Source organism: Cyprinodon tularosa, unplaced genomic scaffold (assembly GCF_016077235.1).
Source record: "Cyprinodon tularosa strain WSP-4 unplaced genomic scaffold, ASM1607723v1 ctg229, whole genome shotgun sequence".
Classification (NCBI taxonomy): domain Eukaryota; kingdom Metazoa; phylum Chordata; class Actinopteri; order Cyprinodontiformes; family Cyprinodontidae; genus Cyprinodon; species Cyprinodon tularosa.
Window position 1 is genome coordinate 1,344,705 of NW_024038856.1, and position 22,529 is coordinate 1,367,233.

Sequence of the window (22,529 nt, forward strand, 5' to 3'; positions counted from 1 at the left end):
CTGTCAGATAACAAAAAAAATACAGTAATTAGTGTTGAGGTTAAATTATAACTAGAAAGATATATTGTGTTTATGGAATCATAAATGTGATAATTACCAACCTGGTTATATGCACGCCTTGCTGGTTGCATAATTTCAGTTTTGAGTCGGGTCTTAATGGTGGGAATGTTGTCTGCAGCGATGTACTTGGTTTTGAACCTTGGGTCTAGAAAGGATGCAACATCCAAAAGCTCCTGGATGCTGGGGTCACTGTACTTATCGGTGAGGTAAGCCAGGGCCTTGGTCTTAATTGACCTTGTCAGGTCAGTGTCCTCTTGGTTTTCAGCCAGGACTGATGTGGACAGAAGGTGAAGAACTGGTTTTAAGTAAGAGATGCTGACGTACTCCTCTCCAGAGAGAGCATCCGTAAACTCCTGGAGAGGATGCAGTGCCTTGTGAATGGACTCCAACACCTCAATATCCTGCCAGGTTGGGATCAGGGAGCGTGCATATCGGTCACCTGACAACACCTGAGTGATGGCTTTGAGCTGCTCTAGCACCCTGGCAATCATCATTTCTTTGGATCCCCATCTTGTAGGGCATTCAGTGATGAGGGAGTGCTCAGGAAGTTTGAGTTCCCTTTGAGCTTCAGCCATTGCTGCCTTCTTCTTCCAGCTGTGGGAGAAGTGCCCCACCAGCTTCTTGCACAGCCCTATTGCTCTGGACACTCTGTCATCTTTAAGTGCATGTCCTGCAACATAAAATTAGATTATTAGATTATATTATTATGCTGCAAAATTTGCAGCATAATGCAGTGCAAATCTACACTTCATTTCTTAATAAATAATATTAAGTACATTTATATCTCGTAATTTGTTACCTTTTTTTTTTTTTTTATCAATGTCTATATCAAGTCTTGCAAGTTATACAGTTAATTCATTACAACAATACCTCCAAATTGGTATTGAATATCAGCCAATATGCAGAGCACAGGTACTGGATCATAAAATGAATGGATTGGTGCATCTCTAGTGAAAAAGGATATTAACTTTCACATTCTTTTACTCAACCCCTTACATTACACACACATTCTCTCTCTGCGCATTCACAATCACACACACACACCCACACAGAGATATTCTCTCTCTGCGCATTCACAATCACACACACACACCCACACAGAGATATCCTCTCTCTGCGCATTCACAATCACACACACACACCCACACAGAGATATTCTCTCTCTGCGCATTCACAATCACACACACACACCCACACAGAGATATTCTCTCTCTGCGCATTCACAATCACACACACACACCCACACAGAGATATTCTCTCTCTGCGCATTCACAATCACACACACACACCCACACAGAGATATTCTCTCTCTGCGCATTCACAATCACACACACACACACACCCACAGATATTCTCTCTCTGCGCATTCACAATCACACACTCTCATGCTGAGATATGTTACGTACCGATGGCAAGATGTAATCGGTGCCCAAAACACTGCAGTCTGGTCCATTCATTTAGTTGTGCTGCCAACACCATGTTTGATGCGTTGTCCGTCGTTATGCAGATGTGATTTTCTTCCGGTAAATTCCAGCTAGCCAGTCCCTCTTTCAAGCCAGCAGCAATGTTTTCCCCTGTGTGGTCGTCCGGGAAGTAGGAAGCTTGAAGGCAGCGAGCTTTAAGATTTAAGTCCTCGTCAATATAATGCACTGTTAGACTCTGGTACGGCTGCGCTGTTCGGCTTGACCACAAATCTGTAGTTGTTGCAAAAAACTCCACTGTTTTCAGCTCCGCAGCAACTCTGTCTCTGCATTTTTTGTATAGCTCAGGTATTGCGACTTGGTTAAAATATGTGTGCGAGGGCATTGAATACCGCTTATCCAACGTGTGTACCAAAGCCGTAAACCCAGGCTTGGTCACTATACTGACGGATATCATGTCTTTCGCTATAAACTCCGTAATTGCCCGAGTTATTTCAACGTGCCGTTTCGCATTATGTTCATAGGGAGTAACACTTTCAAACAGTTCGGTCAGTGATCCCTGTCGGGTGGTACTTTGCTTAACTGACGCTGAGGCACTGGTAGTTGCCATTCTAGCCATGCAGCTATCATACATAGCCTTGTGGTGTTTTTTCAAATGCTGATAGAGGTTCGTCGTGTTACCTCGTGAGGTAGCAACCATAGCAAGGCATGTCCGGCACAACACCTGAGTTTGCGCAGCGTCTTCTTTCTTAAACCCAAAAAAATTCCACACCAATGACGTGCCGCTCCTCTTTGGTACCAGACCTTCAGTTGTGTCGGTGTTTGTGCATTCTGACGCCATTGTTCAGCAAGTTAGTCGCAGACGACATCAGCTTTCCCTCTGTGTTGTTTGGCTAGCGCGTCACCGTCACGTGACCATCACGTGACCGTCAAATCGCGTCCATTGCGGTTAGAAAATCGCGTTTTATCATATCGCGATATTATTGCAAATGCAATTAATCGTTCAGCCCTACTGTTCACAGAGCTCAGTGTCCAAGCACATTAATAGAGAGGCGAAGGGAAGGAAAAGATGTGGTCGAAAAAAGTGTACAAGCAAGAGAGATAACCGCACCCTGGAGAGGATTGTGAAACAAAACCCATTCAAAAATGTGGGGGAGATTCACAAAGAGTGGACTGCAGCTGGAGTGAGTGCTTCAAGAACCACCACACACAGACGTATGAAAGACATGGGTTTCTGCTGTCGCATTCCTTGTGTCAAGCCACTCTTGAACCACAGACAGCGTCAGAAGCGTCTTGCCTGGGCTAAAGAGAAACAGGACTGGACTGCTGGTGAGTGGTCCAAAGTCATGTTCTCTGATGAAAGTAAATTTTGCATTTCCTTTGGAAATCAAGGTCCCAGAGTCTGGAGGAAAAGAAGAGAGGCACTTCATCCACGTTGCTTGAAGTCCAGTGTAAAGTTTCCACAGTCAGTGATGGTTTGGGGTGCCATGTCATCTGCTGGTGTTGGTCCATTGTGTTTTCTGAGGTCCAGGGTCAACGCAGCCACATACCAGGAAGTTTTAGAGCACTTCATGCTTCCTGCAGCTGACCAACTTTTTGGAGATGCACATTTCATTTTCCAACAGGACTTGGCACCTGCACACAGTGCCAAAGCTACCAGTACCTGGTTGAAGGACCATGGTATCCCTGTTCTTAATTGGCCAGCAAACTCTCCTGACCTTAACCCCATAGAAAATCTATGGGGTATTGTGAAGAAGAAGATGCAATACACCAGACCCAACAATTCAGAAGAGCTAAAAGCCACTATTAGAGCAACCTGGGCTATCATAACACCTGAGCAGTGCCACAGACTGATCGACTCCATGCCACGCCGCATTGCTGCAGTAATACAGGCCAAAGGAGGCCCAACTAAATACTGAGTGCTGTACATGCTCATACTTTTCATGTTCATACTTTTCAGTTGGCCAACATTTCTATAAATCCTTTGTTTTTATTGGTCTTCAGTAATATTCTAATTTTCTGATATGATGAATTTGAGATTTTCATTTGTTGTCATTTGTAATCATCAAAATTAAACAAAATAAACATCTGAAATATATGAGTTTGTATGTAATGTATGAATATAATATACAAGTTTCACTTTTTAAATGGAATTACTGAAATCAATCTACTTTTTCATGATATTCTAATTTTATGACCAGCACCTGTACTAGCTGCCTGTAACTTGGTGTTTTTATGCATCTCAGAGCAGCATTTCTCTGAGGTGGTGCAGGGCGAGGAGTTCCTGGGTCTGTCTCTACAGCAGGTGTCCAGCCTGATCTCCAGTGACCAACTCACAGTCTCCACCGAGGAAAAGGTTTGGAGCAACTGGTTTAGTACTCTGTGGTTTCACTCTCTGATTCAAGGTGTGGAAGTATAAAGCCGGGAATACACTGATTTTTTTGTGTGTGCCCTTTTTGGCCTGATTCTCCAGTCGTGCAAGAATATTTCAAGCGTCGTGCAGTATACAGGAGGTAAGGAGGGGCGATTAGCCTCTCACGACCACCTCCCGTCAGGAATCGTAAGGTCATGAAGAACATGCTTTGTTCGCTGTGAACTTTTAAACCCTGTGGTTTTGTTGTACAGTTTGAGCTGTAGCCGTGTGCAATGAGTGTATGCCCAGCTTTAAAGGTTAAGTTTGAAATCAGTTCAGTATATTGAATTCTATATAGCCCTATTGTCTGGTGCTTTAATTAGGCCAGGATATGATGTCATCTTTTACCAGATTCTTCCTTTGATTTTCCTTTTTCCACAACAAACTGTTTGAACGTAAGAGCAGGAAAGCAGATTCTGGTTTAGTTCAGTTTGGATGCAAAGTAATCAGAAGTTTGGAGGACAGGAACTGATCCAGACAGACTTCTCAGCAGGAGGGTTCTCCTGTTTCGCTGGAGCAACTTAACCTTCCTTCAGGTGAAGATTTCATGCAAATGGAGTAGATTGGTGAGGGACTGCAATCTGAAGCAAACATTCAGCTCCTTTATCATGTTGATCGCTGCCTGCAGGGTCGTTAATCACATTATACTCTGAAAGACCACGTCTGTATTGTTGCAGAAAAGTGAGTGATGGAGATGCTAACTGCTGTATTTCAAAGTCTCCGTTCGTCCTCTGAATCTGAATCCCCCCCTCATCCCTCTCCCCAGGTGTTTGAGGCGATGATATCTTGGATCAAATACGACAAACCGACTCGTCTGGAGTACATGCCCAAACTGATGGAGCACGTAAGACTCCCACTGCTGTCCAGGGATTACCTCGTCAAGGTAAGCCAGGCCTATCCTCCATCTTTGCTTGGTTTATCATGTAAAAGTGACATTTTCCCTGGAATCTGTTCCTGGTTTTCAGATTGTTGAGGAAGAAGCCTTAATAAAGAACAACAACACCTGCAAAGACTTTCTCATCGAAGCAATGAAGTATCACCTGCTGCCGGCCGACCAGCGCCACCTCATCAAGACGGACCGAACACGACCACGGACTCCTGTCAGCATCCCCAAGGTGCAGGACCAGACCGCCGGGCAACACGGATCAACTTCTTTTTTTTGCACATTAGTTCTGCAGAGCTGAATCGTGGTTCTGTACAGGTGATGATTGTGGTGGGGGGTCAGGCTCCTAAAGCCATCCGCGGCGTGGAGTGTTACGACTTCCAGGAAGATCGCTGGTACCAGGTTGCTGATCTGCCTTCCAGACGCTGCCGGGCAGGTCAGTACGGGATCAGCAGAGCTTCTGCTGCTGATCCTTCTGCTCACATATGACCTCCTCACATTGAATCTTTGGATCCATTCAGATCCAACTCTGTCCAACTTCCAACCATCTAGCTGCTGATCGGACGCACTGCCATTCCGTTCATGATTTAGTCCCAGGCGTCCAAAACCGGACAAGTTAGCAAATCATCCTCCGGTTGTGTCTCCGCAGGCGTGGTTTCCATGGCGGGCCGAGTGTACGCGGTGGGCGGGTTCAACAGTTCGCTGCGGGAGCGGACCGTAGACGTTTACGACGGAGCGAGGGACCAGTGGAGCGCCGCGGCAAGCATGCAGGAGAGACGCAGCACACTGGGAGCAGCTGTTCTGGGAGACCTGCTGTACGCTGTGGGAGGCTTTAATGGAAGTATAGGTACATGTGACACAGAACCGCTGAAGGTTGAGAACCAGACATGTTTTTAACTCATTTCCTCCCTAAATTAGAATAAACCACCAATATTAGATCAACCGTTTTTAAAGCAATGTACATTAGGGGGTCAAATAAATGAAACAGCACAAAGTTTAGATTTCCTCTGGAGGTGGGTGGTTTCTATATCATTAATTATGGGATTATAATGATAAAAGACAGATGTTGTATTTTCCAGCCTGAACTGATGTGAAGGAGAATTCTAAATGTATTGAAGCTCTACCTGAAAACTGCTCCGCTTCCAGTAAGAATGTTTCCAGGACACTAAAAGTAGAGAATAGTTCTGATTTCTGGTTGTTTCTGCTCAGGTCTGTCGACTGTTGAAGTTTACAATCAAAAAACCAACGAGTGGACGTACGTGACCTCTATGAACACCCGACGCAGCAGCGTGGGTGTCGGCGTAGTCGATGGTAAGAGCTGCCTGTTATATGAACAAAAAACAAAGGTAGATTATTTAACCAACATCAGTGTGTGTGTTTGCAGGTAAACTGTACGCAGTGGGAGGTTACGACGGCGCTTCACGTCAGTGTCTCAGCACAGTGGAAGAATACGACCCCGTCTCAGATCAGTGGTGCTATGTGGCTGATATGAGCACACGGAGAAGTGGAGCAGGTGCGCACGCACGCATCCATCCACATACCCCAACACACACTATAGACAGACAAACCGGAGGTAGCCTTTATCCCCAAAAGTTTATTTTATTTTTTATAAGGCGGAGTGAGTCTAAAGCAGCTTCTTATAGATATAATCAAGTGTTGCTCAGTCTGTAACTTCATTTGATGTGAGACAACAGCACCCCCTAATGGACAGTCAGAAGTTTTTAGCAACCATTAGCAGTTGATGTTTTTATAGTTGCTTAAAATAAATAAATATTTTTTAGCTCAAAAGGTGGAGCTATGATAAATTGATTATCAGAGCGTCAGAGTTATGCAAGCATTTTGTCTTTCTGTAGGTGTGGGGGTCCTGGGCGGACTGCTCTACGCAGCAGGAGGACATGATGGTCCTCTGGTGAGGAAGAGCGTGGAGGTGTACGACCCCCAGAGCAACGTGTGGAGGCTGGTCAGCGACATGAACATGTGTCGCAGAAATGCAGGTAGGACGATGACCACAGATCCACCATTACTCCCCTACAGCCGCAGAGATCTTGGTGTTCATTGGCTGGCAGAGAAAGGAAGAACATCAGTGGGTTCAGGTTTAGGCCATCATCACCATGAATCTACTTCGATCTAACTCATCCATTGTCTCTCTGGCTGGATGCTTTTTATCCTACATGGTTTGTGAAAAAATTGCTAACAGATCTTCTGTGGATCTCTGCTGCTCCTCCAAAGATACCAGGGTCCTGCTCTGCCTGCTGGGTTCCTTGGTCTTCATGATGCTGATTGTTCTCTAAAAAACATCTGAGACCGGAACCAGAACATTGGCACTGTTATTACACTAAACTCTTCTGGACTCTGGTTACAGATTAACTTCTGAAAGCAGAGTCTTTGAGGGAAGGAGTGTTGCATATGGGTGGATGCTACACTCTTCTCATCTTAAACCTACTTGTGTTATTTAAAAGAAAATATCAGTAAAATATATTTTAGATTCTGGTTTGACCTGAAAAAGACTTAGACAGATCTTATTTTGTAGTTTTGTACGCACAAGTGTATAGAAAAATAAATTTCTTTAAGAATAGCTCTCTAGACTTCTTCATTTTTTTTAAAGTGCAGCCTTGATAAAGGTAAGCAGCAGTGATAAACACTGATGAAAAAAAGTGATGTAAACATACGACTGTATAGTTACAGTTCCAACATTCAGGGCTATTTTTTTTAACCCATTTTGGAAAAAATGTGAATAGGTTCTGGTTCCTTTTATTGAAAGTGATCTTCATCAGAGTTTGTATTGATTCAGATTGATTTCAGAGTAAGATCTACATTTTTGAGCCAAATATAAATAGCCTGGGTGCCAGTCCGAACTTAGTCCCGCCCACAAGGTTTGAGTTCGGGGAAGTTCGGTCTGGCTCTGCTCCATGGTAGCGCGAGTATTAAAGCCCACTGTCCGGCGATCCAATCAAATTGTCAGGGCGGGCTTTATACGATGATGGACAGATGATCAAGAGTAACGTTATCAACCACGTGACCAAAGCGCGCTTGGGTGACAACAATAATGGCTGCCGCTGGAGAGTTTGGGTGAGTAGATTCTGCTATTAGGTCTGTTCTAGAAGATATCGACAGCAAATTAATTTTAAAAGAGGAACAGAGAAACGCGATCAAGTCTCATCTTCTTATTATAGGCGTGAAACTGCACGCTTTGATTTTTGTGGACAACAACTATGCCTCGCTTAACATACGTCACGCACTCCGTTGCTCTTATTGGTTGTAGATCTATCCAATTGAGTGCAGAGGCATTTTTTTTCCTGGTTCGTTCAAAACACGCCCCATAATCACAGCTCTATGGAGCAGTATCAGACTCATATTCTGACTAGAATTGAGTCGGACTACGTCAGGCTAAAATATAAAGATATCAGTTTGCAAATTGTTTTGTTTTGCGAAATTTCTATATTATTCATAATTACTGGAATTTAGTGAGAACACGAATTCCCTTCCCATTACCAACTCTCTGCACCAACCAGACTCTCTTCCTCCACATTTCTACAAAATTGACTTGTGCAACTGAACAGATCAGGATCTGCTTTATTTCTATAAGCACTGCAGTCAGTGTGACATGGAAAACCATCAGATTGGAGATTTAAAAAGTGGAACTCAACCACTGTGAGCCAGGCTTTATTTAAATCTGCTGCAGTTTTTGGTGTTAACATATTCAGTAACCTGGTTCCATCTCCAACCTCCAGTTTCTTTTAAAAATCCTGGAAAAGGCAGTCCAGCCCACATTAATTCCCCCTCTCCTCCATCTTTATAAACTGTTCCAGTCTGGCTTCTTCTCCTTACAGCACTGAAACTACTATAGTTAAAATAACTAATGTCCTTTGCTTCTCCTTCATCCTCCTACATAGAATGGCTCCTATCTGTTTCCCCTAAACTGTTTCCCATCACATCGCTCTGGTTACACTCAGTTCATGCGGTTATAAAACATTCTCATCCATCTGTTCTTTTTTTCTGGTGTCCCTCATGGTTCTGTTCTGGGCCCTTTACTTTATATTACCCCCCACCCCCCTCTGCTAGATCTTATGTTCTTCAGATTTGTTGCGATGCAGATGACCATTCCTTCAAACCTACCTCCATCTGTGATTGCCCTCAAGAAATCAAATCCTGGTTTCCCTTCAACTTTCTTAAACTCAAGCATGATAAAACAGGTTATCCTCACTTACACAAGTCCTCTGCTTGACCGCCTCTGTTGGACTAGATGTAAAGACAGCTGCTTTAGATAAAGTGTTCAAAATAGTGTTGAGTCATGCTTTCATATTAGCTCTAGTTAATCAGTTAAACTGTTGAATCCTGCAGGTGTTTGTGCCATAAACGGGCTGCTGTATGTGATCGGAGGAGATGATGGTTCCTGTAACCTCTCCTCTGTGGAGTTTTATAATCCGGTCACCGATAAATGGAGCCTTATTCCCACCAACATGAGCAACGGCCGCAGCTATGCCGGTACGTCAGAACATCAGTGTCCCAAAGAGAGCCTGGATTTAAAACCTGAACTAACATGAGCTTTTTTTCCCCTCGCCTCCTCAGGGGTCGCAGTGATCGACAAGCCGCTATGACCCCGGCTCGTCCCACAGCAGAGTCCGATTCACAGAGACCCTAACTGATGATTCCACTGAGAGCCTCCATGTTTAGCAAACCTGCTGCTGGTCAGAACAGTTTCTATTGGAGTTCAGGGACATTTGAAGAAACTGTTGCTCTGGGTGAGAACCCCGCAGGCCCGGTACCATGGGTTCAGAAGAACTTCCAGTCAGACGTTTTCAAATGCAAAACAGATCAGCAGCCAGGAATACACTGCACAGAAAAAACAAACTGACATAAATGCACTAAACAGAGACGGTTCTTCACTTGAACAGTGGTTCTGTTCATCTGCGTTCCGTTTCTGACCTTGGCAACAGACCAGCAGACTCTGGAAACTGGCAATAATCTGTGGGATTTGCTAATCTTACCATAAATGGAGGAAAATCAGCTCATGGTGACGATTTGTCGGTGAAATCAGAACCAATCAGTGTTTGACTGGTGCAGCTGGTTCTTATGTCCGACTCGCTTCAGCTGTCCGCAGTATTAGTCCTCAGCCTGAACGTCTGAAACCCGGAAAGCTGCAATATAAAGAATGTAAAAAAAAAGAAAAAGAGAAATATGTAGATTTTGTATTTTTTTCAAAGATTTTTTAATTTTGACTCTTTTGGCTTCAGATAAGCTGGTGGGACTTACCAGAAAACACTACTGATGTTCTGATTCTGTGCACTGAACGCAAACCTCTGCGCGTCTCTTCCAACCTGCCAACAAGCTGCTTCACCTTCACATTTTAGAGGCCATAAACTCATGACAAACTTTGTGGGACGTGCCACATTGACGGTCGGCATGGGAAGGAGCTGCACTAAAAAACATCTGGAAGGGTCCGCAACAGATGTTTGGGACTTTATTTATTGACTTCTGAGCTCTTCTGTCACGGTTTGTCTTCTCGCTGTTAAATAGGCGAATGTGCCACTTCTTTCTGGATGTAACAAATCCTAAAAGATGGAAATTCTGTTTACTGGACTGGATTTTAATGTGTTGATAAAAAGCACATAGTTTAATGTAACCATGTTGTCTTAGATGTCGTGACCTTAACTGATCAAGCATTTAGATTCATTCTAGTTGCTTCAGTGGGATCTATGTCTTTGCTTATTTGAAACAATTCTGGGTTTATTTTATGGCTCCAGTTCTGTTCTTCTTCAGGTGGGAAGTAGGTAGGACTGCTGCCCCCACCAGGTAGAACAGAGGAACTACCGATCTGGTGCTCTACTGACCTGCTGGAATGTGACTCCGTTGAACTTTTTTCATTTTAAGGTTGAGCATTAGTGAAATAATCTTTACAAAATAAAATAGGAAATATGCAATTTACACTAATGATATGACTTTAAAGCACACAGGTTTTCTACCGTTGGCACCACTGATAGATCAGTCCCAGAAGGATATCAGAAAAAAAAAACTTCTAAAGATCTTTAAGTGAAAATATTATGAAATGCTTCATTGATATGTGATAAAGTGACCAGATGAATTTGTTTTTTTTTTTCTTCTTCACAATGCAGTTGCTCTATTTTTAATATAAACCATAAATTTGTGAACAAACTGTTTGTTATCATGTTTTTTTCAGACTAAAGTGAAACTGTTGCAAGTTGATTACGTATAACTATCAACTCCTCTTTCAGTTTTTATGTCTGTTACTCCGAATATATATCAACTAATGGTTCATTGGACAACCTGGGATAATCACTGATATTAAATATTTATCGTATAAAGTTCAGGAAATATTTTAGATTGTTCTTTAAACAAAAATATTTAAATGTGTTTTTTTTTCTTAATGAGATTGCGCAGTTCTATAAAGATTTTATTTATAATAAAGGAAAGTTTGCTAAAAAGTGCAGACCTGAAGAGTTTCGTTGAAAAAATTCAAATGAGTCAGAATATTTTCTTTTTCTTTAAATGAGCCATGGATGCTGATGTTGCTGTTTGGGAAACAAACATCGACATTAATAGAGGGCGTGCCCACAGAGCGGCCATCTTGGGTCAGACCGAGCTGTTGTCAGAAACGATTCGCATCAGTGTAAGCTAATCTTACATTATGACTTTAGAAACTTTGAATCCATTGAACTCTTAACAGATTTCCAGATAAATTAGCTGACTGAAAACAAGAATGCTTAACGGATGACATGGGAGCAACTGATTGATTTCATTTTCTGCTTTAATAAAAATTCTTTTTGTATTGACAGTTGGCAAACTTTCAGAGCTAATTCTCAGGATGGCTGATTTTTAGTCTGCCTATGTGTGCACAAATAAAATGAGACTATAAAACAGATCCAGTGAAATTACCTTCATTAAAAGATTTTATGAAAATTTCCCCCCACATATATACACACACATATATATATATATATATATATATATATATATATATATATATATATATATATATAGTACAGACCAAAAGTTTGGACACACTGGAAACACGATATAGAAATAAGTAAAAATGTCTTAAGTGTATTTACACTTAAAATACGATATTTAGATGGAATGCACTTGAAATAAGACAATGCAATTATGTTTTCTTATTTTAAATGTACATTTTCTTGTTCCATTGGCAGAATGTTTCTTTTACCTTCTCAATTCAAGAACAAATTCACTTATTTTAAGAAAAAAATTACTTATCTAGATTTTGATTTTTTTTTCCAGTGCACACCTTCTTATTCACACAGTTTATTTTCATGACTATGAAAATTGTAGATTCAAACTGAAGGCATCAAAACTATGAATTAACACATGAGGAATTATATACTTAACCAAAAACTACTGAAAATATGTCTTATATTCTTGGTTCTTCAAAGCGGCCACCTTTTGCTTTGATTACTGCTTCGTCCACTCTTGGCATTCTCTTGATGAGCTTCCAGAGGCAGCCACCTGAAATGATTTTCACTGCAGAGGTGTCCCCTGTCAGGTTTAATAAGTGGGATTTCTTGCCTTATAGTTGGGGTTGGGACCATCAGTTGTGTTGAGCTGAAGTCAGGTGGATAAACAGCTGATAGTCCTACTGAATAGACTGTTAGAATTTCTATTATGGCGGAAAAAAAGCAGATAAGTAAAGAAAAACGAGTGGCCATCATTACTTTTAGAAATGAAGGTCAGTCAGTCTGAAAAATTGTCAAAACTTTTAAAGTGTCCCCCAGTGCAGTCGCAAAAACCATCCAGCGCTACAAAGAAAGTGGCTGACATCAGGACTGCCCCAGGTAAGGAAGACCAAGAGTCACCTCTGCTGCAGAGGATAAGTTAATCCGACTCACCAGCCTCAGAAATCACAGCTTAACAGCAGCTCAGAGTAGAGCCCAGGTCAATGCCACACAGAGTTCTAGCATCTCTAGAACAACTGTTAAGAAGAGACTGAGTGAATCAGGCCTTCATGTTAAAATAGCTGCTAGGAAACCGCCTCTAAGGACAGGCAACAAGAAGAATAGACCTGCTTGAGCTAAAGAACACAAGGAATCGACATTAGACCAGTGGAAATCTGTGCTTTGGTCTGATGAGGCCAAATTAGAGATCTTTGGTTCCAACTATCTTGTCTTTGTGCGACACAGACTCTACATGCATCTCTGGGAACTCCTTCAAGACTGTTGGAAAACCATTTCAGATGACTACCTCTAGAAGCTAATCAAGAGAATGCCAAGAGTGTGCAAAGCAGTAATCAAAGAAAAAGGTGGCTACTTTAAAGAACCTAGAATATAAGACATATTTTCAGCTGTTTTACTCTTTTTTGATAGGTATATAATTCCACACGTGTTAATTCATAGTTTTGATGCCCTCAATGTGAATCTTCAATTTTCAAAGAAAATTTACAAAGAAAATTCTTTGAATGAGAAGGTGTGTCTAAACTCTTGTTCTGTACTCTGTGTGTGTGTGTGTGTATATATATATATATATATATATATATATATATATATATATATACACACACACACACCTGTATTTGTGTGTACAGGCTACACATTACAATCCCTTTGAACATAAATCGGATCTAACAGGTTTAGACAGACTTATGACAAAAAACCTTAAGTTAGACACACCATAAATTTACCATTCACTATAATTTGACAAATGTCTTTACAATGACAAAAAATAAACTATGAAATTAATAAAAATAATAAACAGCTATTTTGTAAATCACATTACAACTCTCCTCTATAGATCATAATACTTGTTATCAAGGACAATCCTTAAAAATACTGAATAATATATATAAAATATATATTTATATAGTAATGTTAGTATATATTAATATACAACGTTGTGTTTCTCATTAATTACAAAATATATAACTGCAAGAGATATTGTAATATTATCTTTGACTCGTTTTTCATGGAATTAAAATGAGATCTAAGGCGCCTTCTATTTATTCTGACAGCAGCTGTCTGAACTGTGATCTGACCCAAGATGGCCGCCCTCTAGGCACGTCGGCCTCGCTGCTGACGGCGTCCAATGAGGCGTCTTCTCTCCTGCTGGGGCCATGGTGTTATGGAAAGCTTTTCCTTTTATAAATTAATAATTTGAACACATAATGCCTTTTCTTTTTATTACGCTTTTTAGCTGGCAAATGACTGACCTTCAAAATTGAAATGTGAATGAAAAGTTTTCGGTTGTAGTTTCAGTGATGAATAAACGTTAAGAACATCCCAAATTGTTATCTATTTAACTGTAATAAAAACTTTGACAAAATACTCATATCAACATTTAACTTAAACCAAACTATTAAATATTACAAAACTTCTCGTGATTAATAATAAGAATCTAATGTTTTTAAATATATTGTCTATTTAACACTAAGCTTTTAGTAATTCATTCTCTTGAGTGATTTTTTAAATAAAATATACAATTATAATATATTTGTATGATTATAAAATACTTCCCGCAGTATGCTAATTATGCTAGCGTTGAAGGTGGCTTTAATTGACTTGTACAACAAATATATTCAAATTATAATGTAGAAATAGACAATTAATGGTGGACTACTTTCATTGGTGGAAGGACTCCGCGATACGTGACTGGTTTAACAGTTGATGGAGGCGGAAGGATTCTTTACCAGCCGAGTAGCCAGCATATACGTCATTATATACGTAGACGCCTCACTGGATGATGGCCGACGTGCCCAGAGGGCTGCCATCTTGGATCGCACCTCTTTGTTAAATCACATTACAACGATTTTTCTCTATAGATCATCGTATAATACTCACGATCAAAGAACAATCCCTAAAAATACCGAATAATCATAATAATATACTTTATAAATATATGTAAAACATAATCTTGTAATATATTAAAATAAAATCTTATATTAAGCGTTCTTTGCAACATATATAACTTTGTATACATCTCATCCAGTTTAAATACTTTTTAATCTGAATAAATATGCGTAATCTAACTGAAGGGTGATTTTAGAATTTGTTTTGGTCTTTTAAGGGGTTGTGACATTTAAGAGATTATTGTGATATCTATGACTCGTCTTCCATGGGATCATTAAGATGAGATCTAAGGAGTCCGACGACAGCTGTCTGAACTGTGGTCCGATCCAAGATGGCGGCACGTTGGCCTCGCTGCCGACAGCGTCCATTGAGACCTCTTACGTATAAAATATCTATGGTAGCCAGCTTGTCATGTGTTGTGTTGTACTGAGTAGAGCATGACTGGACCTTTTAAATTCTGAATAGCGCAGCTATCTCTCCACCTGCAGTTCTTTGTCCTACCACCAGAGGGCAGACAAACCAATGGAATCTTATGTGTATAAGTATTTTACAGAAGACTGAACCTCTTTGTTTTCACTATTCTATAGAAGTATGTATGGAATTATGTAAAATATTTTCTATCAACATTTATAAAGAATAAAAATCCTACATTTTTTTTTTGTTCTTGGTGTTAAAACAAGACATTACAGAACTTGTATAGCAAGCATGTAGATTTTATTTTCATGGATAACTGGTTGATTTTTTTTCTTTCCACCACATAAAACCTTTGATACGGAGGCATTACTGGTGATTAAAAAAAAGAGCGAATGGGAGGAGGCAGTCAAAGAATCTGAAGGAAAAGTACATTTTCAAAGATGTCAGTTAAGCCTCTAATCATCCAAAAATAACCAACCTTTCAGTTTTATGGAGCAGTGAGATTTAATCCTCGTGAACAATTCTAGACTAAAGTTCCTTCCAATCATACCAATGTTATCTGACGTTAGAAAAAACAAAAACACCTTGACTGTGACCTTTGCCAACATCTTTGCTGCAAATTCCTCAGAGCTCCTCAGATGGGTGAGTGAAGCACAACGAGACAAACGGCCTGTTTACAGAGCTCTGCTGCAGGCCGGACGGGAAACAGACAAAATAATCCAAAGAACCAAAAGCCCTTCACAGATGAACAACAAATGATAAAAACTGGAATGTTTCCTGGCTTTCTAGAGTCTTCTGACCTTCATCTTGACGTTTTGGTTTTTTAGCAGAGCCAGCACACCTTTTTAATGATAAAAACACATGGATAAGAGTCCCTCTGGAGTCAACCCGACGACACATTGACCTGAAACATGTTCAGATAAGTCTGATGCAAACTTTTATTATTGCTGCTTCTTCATGGCACGGATAATGGAAACAGTCCATCATGTTTAATATGATCTGTGCTGCCATGCAAGCCGACTACAGTACTGCTATATTAGCTTATATTACACACAGCGACATGTTGGAGAACAGAGTGGGTTGCTGTGGAAACATCCACAGCTGGGTTACACTTAGTGAGTACATACAAAAAGGTTTGATAATGTAGGAACATTAGCAGGAAGTATACGGACGATTAAAAAAAACATTCTCTGGGCTTCACAAATGTTAGGAACTGAAAAGGGGCCAAACGTGATGTTTGAAATAATTTAAACATGTCTGACATTCATTTTTTTTCAGTTTTTATGTACAGTATATCGATATTTGTATAGAAGTAGTGCTTAATTTCTAGAAGTACAAATGGAAACAGAAGGGCTGCATTCAGTGAATGCTGTGCAAATAACATTTTTTTTTTTTTTTTTTACATCAAATCTTAAACCTTTCTGCTCCAACAAGCACTCTGCACCCCAAAATATTCTCTACAAACAAACAAAAACTCAACTTTTCATCTCACTCACAGTCTCCTTTTCAAATGCCAGCGGTTCACGGGGAAACTCGCTATATGCTCTCGTTCTCATTTGACCTGCCAGCAGGAAATCGAACTTCCACCCTCGCTTTTTGCGCCGGCAAGCAGTGTTTTCACTACCCAGAATGCTCTCTGTCTCTGTGAGCTGATCTCCATCGCCGTTTGCAGCCAACGTGCTTCTGGATCCAGAAATATATACGTGAATCAAACAGAAAAAAATCAAGGATAAAAAGGTGATGGAGGAACTGGTGAAGGATTGTTTTTCCTGTGAAGCTGCCTTTGGGTGCTGTTGTCTTTAAAGCAGCTGGGTCATCTGGTTCTGGATGCTCAGAAGCTTCGGTCCATTTACTGACACACAGAAAACAACACGCGTGAACCAAAGATGGCGGAGTAAAACGTCACTTTCAGGATGGGATGGGGCAGAAATGATAACAGATGGCGTGAAGCTTCAGTCTCTGAGCTGTCCCATCAGATTCCTCAGCAAACTTTGACACAACAAACTTTTGTTTCCTCATGGGAGGAAACGTGGAAATCAACACGGGTGTTAAACGAGGCCTGATGATGAAGACGAGGAACACTGTGATGTTAAAAGCTGATGTTGGGTCAGACTGAGGCGGCGTCTGGTTGGACCATCGGAGCTCCTGCAGCCACGTCATGGAAAACAGTTTGAGTTTCCTCTGAACTGATCGCTTAGAATTAAAACGAGCAAATTTAGTCCCACAGATTAGTTTATTAATCTGTTCCCTCAGGTTTAGTTCATGAGTTCGCCTTCTAACAAACATCTTCATGATGTGACTGCAGCAAACCCTGGAGGCGGGAAGTTGCTTTGATCCGATCACTGTTGCCATTCCAGGGTTATTTCACAATGTTCCTGACAGGTGTGGTGATGTCCTGCAGGTGGCGCCGCTACAGTGACGGCGGCTGATGACGTGTGCGATGATAGCGGTTATCTGAGTAAAGTCTAGATGGACTTGGAGGAATCCTGTTTGCTGATGAGGACCTCCAGGAGGCGGAGCTTGGCCTTGATCCTCTTGTACTCCCTGTATTTCTCCAGCATCGGCACCCGGTCCTCTTTCTGAACATTCCTGCGAGAAAGGAAGGAGGGATGGAGGGGGTTAGTCCGTTCATATACGAAGGATGAAGATGTGTCTCTGTTACTTCCTGCTTTCTCAGCTGTGGTAAATCTTGTAGATATTTGCAGTGAACCCTGATCTACAGTCACTATAAAAAGCAGGAGACATTTAAATGAGCCAAGCTTACCTTCCATTATGCTGATAAAAATCCTCTTCAAACTCTCGGATGGTCTTTCTTAGTTTCTTCTTCTCTGATCTGGCCTTCCACAGCTGTTCCAGCAGCTCTGGCCTAGAGGATCATGTGAAATGCAGTTACACGTGTTGGAAATAGACCACTTTTTAAATCCCTGATTTAGACGTTTTAATCGGAAATGGAAATGCTCAGTGACTCATCACTCTGCAGGACGCCGTCTCTGATCCCTGTTGTTAAACCAGAGGAAATGAAATGACAGCTTTGCTTCTCTCCAGGAAGTAAAATTAAGCTGCTGCATTTTTTTTTTCAAATTAATTATTCTGACTAATCTCCATCATAATCCAAGGTTTATTAATAAACCAAATGCGAGATAATTTTTTAGAAAAAAAACACCAAGGCTGGATTTCTGACCAGCCTGTTTAAACCCACTAACTTCCCACTATTGCTTCTCCATCCAGTCGGGAATCATTTCCTCGTGGTGTTGGAAGTAGTCCCTTTGAATCCGGGCCTCGGTTCAGTAGAACCTGTGTTCTTGCTGAGCTGGTGCTCAGGAATCTACTGAGCCTGCTGGTTCCTAAGCTGCTCTGAACCTCTCCACTGGTTTCCATTCATCTAACAGTTATTATTATTTTTTATTATTATTCCTATTTGAATGTTTTCATTATTTTAAACACTGAATCCAGAATAAACGGTGCTAATTACGGCTTCCAGAACCGATTCGATTCTGTTACCAAACCATCACAGTTGCAGCTCATCCATTTTAGTCTCAACAGGAAATGATCTGATTGGTTCTGACAGAAGCGGACACGCCCATGCCTGTGTTTGGTCTTACATTGATGAGGCGTTGGAGCTGGACAGCCGCAGGTCCAGCGCCAGCCGTCCAGAACCTTCCTCCATCTTGTCTCCCAGCCCATCTGGTTGGCTCCTCACTGACCCGCCGCTCGGCGTCATGGTCTCCAACGCCATGATGACCTCAGAGCTCTGCATCTCTCCGCCGCTGCTCTCCCCCTCCTCTTCGTCGTCTTCTTCGTCATCCCTCTCCTCCTCTTCCTCTCCACCTTTCTGCTCCTCCTCTTCCTCCTCTTTGATCTCCTCCCAGAAGTGAGCAGTTTCCCCCTCTATGATTGGCTGGAGGGTTTGGCTCCGCCTCTTACTGGAGGGGGACACCTGAGGTGGAAGAAAGACGTTGAACCATGAGCTGACGTGACATATTGACGCTTGCTGAGGCTAAATGCGGCGGACTGTTGCGTCCTCACCGTCACCGGAGTGATGCTGACTCTGGCCAGCATCTGCTTGACCAGCCGGTAGCGATCGTAGAGAGGCTTCACCACCAGACGCTCCTCCCTGGTCACCTGGAGATGGAGACACACGGCGTCATGCAGCAGCGTGTCACGACCTAAACAAGCTGAGCAGAGGGAGGAACTCACCGGTCGGCCGTGGAGGCCTTCGTAGTGCAACAGGTTCTTCTGGAGGACCATCTTCTCACAGGACAGCTGCTCTTTGGTCATCTTCTGCAGAAGCACACGTTCAAATCACAACAGTTTGGTTTTGCTGAAAATCTGGACTAATTCTGGACATTTTAACCTAAAATCTAAGAGCTGCAGAAACCTGGTTTAGCGTCGTTAAAGAAAAATTTTCTATATTCTATAAAACTGAAGGGATTGTTTCTGGGATTATTTAAGAAGCAGGATTATTGCTCAGACAATCCTTATTGTGACCGCTCACCTTGATGTCATCCGGCCAGCCATCCTCCTGCCTCTTCCCTTTGACGCAGTGCTGGATCAGCTCCAGTGTTTCTTCTTTGGTGGGGCGTGGGCCCCTGACCTCCCCCGTTACGTCATGGGAGCCCTGGTCCAGGGTGGAGCCGAAGCTCTTGGGAAGGGTGTTGCTACGAGGACGGGTCTGTGGGCCAAGCTCGCTCTCAGCACAGTGTTTGGCATCTGGAGGAGGAGGAGAAACGGACCGGCACACATGGAGATGTAGTGGTTACGGATCAGAGAACAAAACCCAGTGATAAGACGGGATTATTATAGAATATTCAGTCAGTGTTTTAACAGCTGCAGCGGAGGAGTGAGGAAAACCATCCACAGCAAAAAAAAAATAAAAAATGACCAGAGAACAATCAATAAAGTGAAAACTGCTGTAGAGTCTAAATAATCAGTCAAAAGGTTGTCTGTGCTTACAGATGGGATGAAGAGGGTGATAAGTATTCACATCCCTGTTCCAGCTGAGTCTAAGTGAAGTGGATCTGGTTTGAACCTCAGAGGTTTATTAGAAAACACAACAATCATCGTCATGAAGGAACCAGCAGCAGGTCCAGTTCAGTTTAAAGCAGAGTTAGGTTCTATAAATGATTTCAAGGATCTCCCAGAGCTCCGATCCATCTGAGAGGACCTGATGGAGGTTCACCTTCCAGCAGGACGACCATCCTGACGTTCAGCCAGGGACAGAGTGGAGGGTTCAGATTGAAGCAGATTCAAGCTGGACGGGTCTAGTTAAAATCCAGACATAAACCCCACTGTGAATCTGTGGAAACTGATTTTCATAGCAGGTCTGTCTGAGCTTGAGGTGGGTTTAAAAAAAAAAAAAAAAGAGAGAAAACGTGGGTCTGTGGGCGATCAAAGAGAGGTCCTTAGAAATGCAGGCCGTACTTTTCAGATTCAGGAGAAAAACGTTACACTGATCGATCATCATCCTTGTCAGTTTTTTCTGACTGTGTATCAAACAATCAGACAGCTGTGGACTGTGAATGTAGTGCACGGACATTTTTACACAGCTCTATTCATGCCTAAACAAGGACAATTACTTATAGACACCTTAGTACTCCCCCAATCATATCACTCCATTCACCATCCATGCCAACATGCTTGTTCACCAGTAAACACACCACTAAAACCAAGCCACCTTGCTGAGCCTGCTGGTAGTATTGATAAGGTCTACTTACTGGGGGGTTTGTACTTACTGAGGTGAAACGGTCTAGAGCTCAGGCCTGAGGCGGGGTGGAGTGGGAGGGAGGGATTGTGATGGGGGGAGGAGGAGGGGGATGAGGGAGCAGGGAGGCCTCTGTGTGAATGGAGCAAAGCCTGGTGCCTCAGCGTGCTTCTGGGGGAAAGGAGGTGCAGGCGTCCTGGTTGGGCCAATCAATCAATCAATCAATCGGTCGTTGGGCAATAGAAGGAGGAAAGTGGAGAGCGGGTGCTCGAGTTATTGATTTTTCAGTTTTGATTTGAAACAGAGAAATGTTTTCAGCCACTGCATCCTCCACCAAGGAGAAGCAGGCACCTCACAGAGAGGAGTATGAGGCTCCTGGGATGAATTCAGTCCAGTGAAGCAACGCATCGTTAATCCATCAGCAGGGAGGAAGCTTTGATTGTTTAATCTGAGTTTCTCCATCCTATGACCTGTCAGGTTTTGATCTTGATTTTTGATTTTGATGTATTGATTGAAAATTGTTCATTATTATCTTGGTTAATTAACATCTAATGTTAACTGTACTACATTTTATAGCAGTAGGGTAAAATGCTTGTCTTTGTTCAAAAGACTGTATTAACTGTAAAGACTGTCTTTTACATCAGCCTGTTTTCAGGGCCTTTTTTTGGCTACATATTTGTTATTTTTTGCTACATGCCTCCCCATCTTCTTGCCATATGTTTCTATGGCATAAATCAGTATCTGTGACCTGTTTTCATTTTAAAAAAAGAACATTGGCACAAACCTAGCCTGTATGTATTTTCTGATTTTCAATCAGAAAAAAAATTTGCGATTAAAATGCGATTAATCGCGAGTTAACTCAGGCATTGATGCGATTAATCGCGATTAAAAAAATTTAATCGATTGACAGCACTAATATAAACAATATTAAACTTTGTGGGTTTAACAGTAAAATGTTGCTTCTTAATTCAATATTAGATTTTAGTTGTGGATCCTCCACCATTGCCTTCATTAAAGCTCCTTGTACAGCTGATAAAGCAGCTGATGTCGGCTTTCTCCACCAACGCACTTGTGTTAAGAAGGCAGCAGACAAAAGCAAAAGTAAACAATGAATAATGTAAATCTATACACAGACTAAGATGACAAATCTCTGTTTTTATTTTGTCGTTCCAGGTTTGATTGTCGCTAAAGCCTTTGAGCCGACATGGAGTATAAAGCAATAATGGTCGATGTAAATACCTTGGCCTTTAAGCCTTTGTGGGTTCCCTGATCTATTTTAAATGTGACCAGTATTACACTGCTTATTATAGGATTTGCCGGCTGATTATTTAATTAGGATGCTACTTATTTTTTTTTAATTTAAAGTGTATTTTTAGATGGCCTAAAACAAAGCCCAGATGCAACAAGACACTCAAACAACCCAGGAAAACAACGGCTGGGTTTTTGACTTTTTTAAAAACTCTATTGGGGTTTTTACGTATTGTCAATAAAAATGTATAATAACACACAACTGAATATTCGTATTTTCAGATTTTTGTGTCAACGTTTCATGTTTTCAAAATCAGAAACGAGGTGGGCCGCCGCTGGGCTACCCTGGCAGCACCAACCATCAGACTTAGCCCGTTTCCTGTGGGAAACCCGTCTGTTTTCAGTGGTTAGCATTGCTTCACCTTCCTGAACTCATCCTGCAGGTCATGGATGTGGGTTCACAAGGACGCACCGGCACACTGAAGGGTGGGAGCCACGCATGTGAGAGCCACGTCAACCCCCGAACATGTCTGCTCATGTTCGCTAGACCAGCGGAGGTTGAGGAGTGGGAGGTGGGCCA

At 41.8% G+C, this 22,529-nt stretch overlaps 3 protein-coding genes across 12 annotated transcripts in view; 1 reads left to right on the forward strand and 2 right to left on the reverse strand.

Annotated features, from left to right (window-relative positions):
* Positions 1 to 1,593, reverse strand: part of LOC119784591 (E3 SUMO-protein ligase ZBED1-like) — a 2,345-nt gene extending 752 nt beyond the window's left edge. The window contains exons 1-2 of the mRNA XM_038286716.1: positions 1,467 to 1,593; positions 102 to 730 (exon numbers count right to left, since the gene is read on the reverse strand). Of these exons, the coding sequence (XP_038142644.1) occupies positions 102 to 730; positions 1,467 to 1,539 (702 nt within the window). The 5' untranslated portion in view covers positions 1,540 to 1,593. The remainder of the gene's footprint in view (positions 1 to 101; positions 731 to 1,466) is intronic.
* klhl3 (kelch-like family member 3) overlaps positions 1 to 10,166 on the forward strand; it is a 27,945-nt gene extending 17,779 nt beyond the window's left edge. For 4 of the 5 annotated variants that reach the window (XM_038286712.1, XM_038286710.1, XM_038286711.1 and 1 more), the window contains 10 exons: positions 3,728 to 3,837; positions 4,661 to 4,777; positions 4,860 to 5,009; positions 5,096 to 5,213; positions 5,427 to 5,624; positions 5,987 to 6,088; positions 6,162 to 6,290; positions 6,631 to 6,771; positions 9,119 to 9,262; positions 9,347 to 9,942. In XM_038286712.1, coding sequence (XP_038142640.1) covers positions 3,728 to 3,837; positions 4,661 to 4,777; positions 4,860 to 5,009; positions 5,096 to 5,213; positions 5,427 to 5,624; positions 5,987 to 6,088; positions 6,162 to 6,290; positions 6,631 to 6,771; positions 9,119 to 9,262; positions 9,347 to 9,375 — 1,238 coding nt within the window. In that variant the 3' untranslated portion in view covers positions 9,376 to 9,942. Of the gene's footprint in view, positions 1 to 3,727; positions 3,838 to 4,660; positions 4,778 to 4,859; positions 5,010 to 5,095; positions 5,214 to 5,426; positions 5,625 to 5,986; positions 6,089 to 6,161; positions 6,291 to 6,630; positions 6,772 to 9,118; positions 9,263 to 9,346; positions 9,943 to 10,011 lie in introns of those variants that run through there. The other variant, XR_005280946.1, reaches the window with a different exon arrangement.
* Positions 10,167 to 15,283: 5,117 nt separating this feature from the next.
* The window catches only part of fam13b (family with sequence similarity 13 member B), a 65,374-nt gene continuing 58,128 nt past the window's right edge, over positions 15,284 to 22,529 (reverse strand). For 4 of the 6 annotated variants that reach the window (XM_038286700.1, XM_038286697.1, XM_038286699.1 and 1 more), the window contains 7 exons: positions 20,733 to 20,897; positions 19,496 to 19,710; positions 19,198 to 19,281; positions 19,027 to 19,122; positions 18,603 to 18,937; positions 17,765 to 17,866; positions 15,284 to 17,589 (listed from right to left, as the gene is read on the reverse strand). In XM_038286700.1, coding sequence (XP_038142628.1) covers positions 17,466 to 17,589; positions 17,765 to 17,866; positions 18,603 to 18,937; positions 19,027 to 19,122; positions 19,198 to 19,281; positions 19,496 to 19,710; positions 20,733 to 20,897 — 1,121 coding nt within the window. In that variant the 3' untranslated portion in view covers positions 15,284 to 17,465. The remainder of the gene's footprint in view (positions 17,590 to 17,764; positions 17,867 to 18,602; positions 18,938 to 19,026; positions 19,123 to 19,197; positions 19,282 to 19,495; positions 19,711 to 20,732; positions 20,898 to 22,529) is intronic. The other 2 variants (XM_038286702.1, XM_038286701.1) reach the window with 1 other exon arrangement.